This window comes from Morone saxatilis, unplaced genomic scaffold, assembly GCF_004916995.1.
Source record: "Morone saxatilis isolate NCDOM2014 unplaced genomic scaffold, NCSU_SB_2.0 Contig18, whole genome shotgun sequence".
NCBI classification, from domain to species: Eukaryota; Metazoa; Chordata; class Actinopteri; family Moronidae; genus Morone; species Morone saxatilis.
The window spans coordinates 21,163,932-21,169,423 of record NW_023339740.1 but is presented as its reverse complement, the minus strand read 5'-3'; the positions used below and the strand labels follow the sequence as shown (position 1 = coordinate 21,169,423).

The window sequence follows — 5,492 nt, the reverse complement described above, 5'->3', positions numbered from 1 at the left end:
ACACACACACACACACAGAGAGAGAGAGAGCAGACTGGAGGAAAGAAGCAGCCAGAAAGTTGACGATGGCTGCATTATGCATGAAAGCTTTGAGAGTAAATCAACCGTATGGCATCTGATGAAAAAAAAAAAGATCGGCTCAGATAAATAAAGCTCAACATGTTGCAACATCTGTGAAAAAATGTCTTGATCGGTGCCGATACCAATCGTTAAGATCGTATAAGGACATACCTAGTTAGATTCTTTGTGTCAGTTTGATGTTGTCCTGAGTCTCAGCTGACCGAGTGCACTGTTTCTGTGTGTGTCTGGACTTTTATAGCTAGGTAGGGAAGTGAGCGAGGGACACTGTAAATAAGAACCCTATTCACAGCCGCATGCATGATGATTTTTATTTTTTTTAGTATTGTCCTCTGCTTGACCTATGTAACATAGCACGTGTTGTACAAATGAGTTCCTTGAGGGCGTGAGAAAGAAAGGGAGGGTGAAGAGGGGAAGTGTTGCTTCACTTCACAGCAGCAGAGAGTCTGACAGCAGCACTCATCCAGGCTGATGTAGATTATCTCACCACAGCGCTGAGTGTGTCTGTTAGCATGACAGCGTCGCACTGTATAACTGTGGATTCAGACCGGTCGCTAGAGGGTGAAAATTCAGACGGTGTGCTGCAGGAATGAGTCCTAAAACCTTAAGCTGAGTAAGTGTTTCAGCACTTCCGGTTCCCTCGCCTCGAGATCAGTGGGCTTTCTGAAGGGTTCTCGGGTAGACGGCTGACATAAAGAATGTGGTTAACACAAGCATGAGCGAAGAGGTTTTGTTCTATGACACAGAATGTGTCAGTAAATACCCCCACCTGTGAATTTAGACTACAGAGGATGTCAGTGACATTAAACATCAGCGTGCCAAACGTGTAGACTAGTCCACGTTTACAGCCTCGTTGTCTTTATACTCGCACTCTGTGAACTAACACAAATGTTGAATCACAAGTTGGAAGTCAAGTGGTGGTGATGTTGAAGTCATTCAACTGTGGTGTCGTTTGTTTAAATCCTAATGTTCGCTTTTTACTTCTGGGGATTCTGGTTTTATGCTTCAAGATTATCTTGCTGAATAAAATGTACCATAAACGTTTGTTTGACACAGAGCTTATTTTCTGCAATAAGCTTCTTGTTGAAGGAACGAGGGCTAACTTCTGGTTTGACTTACGGAAATGTGTCATCACTGCAGGCTTCTGGTTTCTCAGTCACATTGTTTTAGTTTACAGTTTACCTGAATGAACAATAAATGTATGTTTAAAAAAAAAGTGTTTTACAAGGCACTTGTTCATAGCTGTTAATCTTTTTGTGTTTCTTTTCCTCCTACCTTCACACTCCCAGTGGAAGGTACGGCGTACGCTGGCTTTCTCTATCCATGAACTGGCAGTTATTCTGGGAGACCAGCTGACAGCAGCTGATCTGGTGCCCATCTTCAACGGTTTCCTCAAAGACCTGGACGAGGTCCGCATCGGCGTGCTCAAACACCTCTACGACTTCCTCAAGGTGAGATTATAGATTTATATACCAACCAACCAACCAAGCATTACAGAACAGGAGGCTAGTCGGTTTCAGTTTTGGACATTTCAGCAAAACTATTGTGATAGATTACAAAAAAGGACTCCGGTAAGATTTGTTTTACAGCAGTTTTGGTTCTCAGTTAAAGAAAATAATTCGGTTAGATTGATTGCTTTACAAGTATTACTAAATAACTAAGCTGGTTCATGTGTGTCTTCATGTTGCAGCTGCTGCACGCAGACAAGAGGAGAGAATATCTGTACCAACTGCAGGAGTTCATGGTGACGGACAACAGTCGCAACTGGAGATTCAGATATGAGCTGGCAGAGTAAGTTTCCTTTTGCTCTTGCAATTGGGAAATAATTACATTGACATTTTAAAGCCTTTCATTTCGTGTTGATTCCGGCAGCCCTTGTGGACTAAAGCGGTTGTGTTTCCACCACCTCATTTAATTGATTTCAGGGGGAAGCTGACCCATTAATCATTAAGATGAACTATATAGAAATCTTGTTGCTGATGGTTTTGTTTGTTTATTTAGGTAATATAGTGTATGTATGTTTTAAGTAATTCTTTTATCCAGACTGACAGTGTGTGGTTCATAGACTGAATTCTGCTCTTGTAACACTGTATGTGGGTTATTTCTCCAGTTAATTTACTGTCACTATCACCAAAAAGGTTAACATCCTATTTCCGATCCGCTTCATTTGATTTTAGCCGTTTATATTTACTGTGTTGTACTAATACTTACGGAAACGTTTGCCTGATTGAAGTGTCCTCTCTCTCTTTGTCCCCCTCCAGGCAGTTAATCTTGATCATAGAGTTGTACAGCCACTACGACGTGTATGACTACCTCAGACAGATAGCGCTCACTCTCTGCTCTGACAAAGTCTCAGAGGTCAGGTGGATCTCCTACAAACTGGTGAGTGTACAGTGTCAAATGTGGGCTTATTTGCTGGTGGAGGGAACATCTGGAGAGGAAAAGAGTGGCAACTTGTGACGAGGGTTGATTATTAGCAAACATCTGGCGTTACAAAATGTATCACAGGCATTACGATGTCAGCAAAAACACTGGAACATCTGAGACGAGTCTCACTGATGGATGATGTTCAGTGGTTGTATTTGATCATCTTATCTGTCCTGTAAGGAGACTAGTTATGTAGCCACTTAGAGGGTATTTGTACACCTGCTAAGTTTGAAATAGATCCAGAGTTTGGAAAATCCTCTTATCCTCTTCCCTTTCTTGCCAAGACAAGCTCATTAATTAACACGTGATATGACAAGACTCCAGGAAGTTACCACAAGGAATGCTGTGGCACATAAGCGACAGCTTATTTTCAAAACGTATCATCTATTCTGCTCATATTCTGTTCCTCTGTTATCGGACTTCCTCAACTCCAGTGGACAGTGTCTGTCCCTGAACTGAATACACATTTTTACACTGTAACTAGTTTAAAACAAAGTTTGTCATCACCTCTTGTGCTCTCAGGTTGTAGAGATCCTCCAGAAGCTGTATGCGTGTGGGGCTGATGATCTGGGCCTGAACTTCATCAACGAGCTCACTGTCAGGTTCTGCCACTGTCCCAAGTGGGTGGGTCGGCAGGCCTTTGCCTTCATCTGCCAGGTCTGTAGTGCTTATCTCACATTACGTGGCACGACATGGTGAAACGGCAGCTCGTGCATTGTCTCTCTACCTGTTCTTCAGGTCCAGAGATAGCTGTGTACCTTTTTTGATGGCTTATCTGATTATTCTCCGAGCTGCTGTTGAAATGAAATGGAAAATTAAATATTCTCTGGAGCGAAAGTGCAGAGCAAGTTTTAACCCCATTTATGGTTCTCGGAACTTTTCTTTTTATATTCTCACACTTTTAAGGATTAAAACTATCAAGTTAAAATATTATTTTCTTAAGAGTGATGCGACTTGATGTTTAATTCTTAATGTCAAGTTTATCTAATGTTCATGTTAGACAACCTGAGGACGGATATGAATGTGACTAACTCCAGCAATGTGTTACAGTAATACTGTAGTGGAAAACTATTTGTTCATCAGCCTGTTTGTCTGCTTCCCTGTCTGATTACACGATTCTGATCTGTTCTGCTGAGTCAGACGTTCAGCCTGACAAATACCTCTTCTTTCTTCCGGAGTTTGGCTTGCTGTCTTTAATGCCAGCCTGTCTGTGTGTTTTAACATTTTCTTGTATTTTCCGTAGGCCGTAGTGGAGGAGGACTGCATGCCCATGGAGCAGTTCAGCCAGCACCTCTTGCCCAGCCTGCTCAGCCTCTCCTCAGACCCTGTGGCCAATGTCCGCGTACTGGTAGCCAAGGCTCTACGGCAGAGTGTCATGGAGAAAGGTAAACTGCAAACAAACTAAATGATCGATGCTGTCTTTGAACAGCAAGGCTGATGTTTAGACTACACGTACCACTTTACTTTAACCGAGTCTTGTGTTCGGTGTACAGCATACTTCAAGGACCCTGGCTGTGCCTACTCTGACGAGCTGGAGGAGACTGTGATGACTCTGCAGTCCGACAAGGACCGGGACGTCCGCTTCTTCGCCAGCCTGGACCCCAATAAAGGCTTGATGGACACGGCTCCCTTGATTTAGCCTCAGCTCCTGAGTCCCATTACAGCCCACCTGCCTGTCTATCTACCTGTCTGTCTGACTGATGCACAGTCAGCGTAACCTGCAACACCAGCACCTGACCAGATCCCCAACCACTCGCCTGCTGGGCAGACCTGCACCAACGACCACTTGAGAAAAATGTCCGATGTTCAGATTACAGTATAAAAGTGTGAGCATGCTCAAACAACACGACCCAGTCTCTGGTTGGGCACTACAATAGCGCACATCGCATTCACAAAACACAAAATGCATACTTTCTCAGAGTTTTCAGAAAATGAGCAGGACTCAGAGGATAGCTGCACCATTTTGTGGGAGCTGCCACATTTACGCCTGAACTTTTCCCCGCCCTCCTCCACACTAACATTGACTCAATCCTTCCCAAATCACAGACTTGTAAAACTACGACGGGCTCTCTCTCCAAAGCTAATTGTAAGCTTGATATTAAATTGCTGAATTGATTTTTTTTTTTTTTTTAATGCTTCTTCACAGCTATGCAAGTTTATTGTAATTTTTAGCTTTTTTTATTCTTTTTGTAGATGAGCGATAAAAGGTTGCGCGTGCCTGCTCTTGACTGAATGATTTGGCTGTGTGTTGTTTGAAAGTTGTTGCAGAGTAGGCGCAGACATCCTGTGTGATTGTAAGATAACGCTGAATTTATTTTCTATGCTTGGTGATTGTTTTTTGTTTTTTCCCCCCAGAATTGAAACTACTGTAATTAGAGATGCCTGTGGTCTTTTTGATGTATGCGTGCTTGAATGAGAATGATCTAAATGAATGAAAGATATCATGAATCCCCACTGTGTTCATGAGTCCCATTGAGCTGCATTTGTTTTTATTTTTGAATGACTGGAAACTTGGTGGAAAATTGAATCAGTTTCACAGCAGCTATTGTGTAAGCGAATTCTGTAACTGATGCCATGTAGCAGTTTTGATCTTAATTTTTATATTTATTTTGAAAAATAGAGTCAAAGAAAATACCATTTTATCAAGTACTTGATTTTGGGGTTGTAATTTTTGGAAAATATAGCACGCAAACTGTTAAAGGACAAAAAAAAAAAGCCTGTTTGCTTTTTTTTTCCTGATGTGGAGTCACTGTGAAGAAACTAAAGCCATTGTAGAGCCGGAGTCCTGCTCCACCTCTGGGTTAGCTTGTGATCCGCTAGCTTTTAGTTCTTAATGCATTTTCCTTAACAAGGTGTCTTTTATGGCTCTCTGTAAAAACCTGAAACATGACACTGGGATTTTTGTTTGTATTTTATCTGCTACTGTAGTTGACTGTAACACAGCTCTGATGAGTGATAGTCTGAGTTAAGGTGGGAGATATGATGAT

The 5,492-nt window shown here is 42.2% G+C and overlaps 1 protein-coding gene across 2 annotated transcripts in view; it reads left to right on the top strand.

The window, feature by feature from the left end:
- Nucleotides 1–5,456, top strand: part of ppp4r1l (protein phosphatase 4, regulatory subunit 1-like) — a 22,382-nt gene extending 16,926 nt beyond the window's left edge. For both annotated transcript variants that reach the window (XM_035662754.1, XM_035662756.1), the window contains 6 exons: nt 1,368–1,529; nt 1,769–1,869; nt 2,340–2,460; nt 3,028–3,162; nt 3,749–3,890; nt 3,999–5,456. In XM_035662754.1, the coding sequence (XP_035518647.1) occupies nt 1,368–1,529; nt 1,769–1,869; nt 2,340–2,460; nt 3,028–3,162; nt 3,749–3,890; nt 3,999–4,144 (807 nt within the window). In that variant the 3' untranslated portion in view covers nt 4,145–5,456. The remainder of the gene's footprint in view (nt 1–1,367; nt 1,530–1,768; nt 1,870–2,339; nt 2,461–3,027; nt 3,163–3,748; nt 3,891–3,998) is intronic.
- Nucleotides 5,457–5,492: the final 36 nt, after the last annotated feature.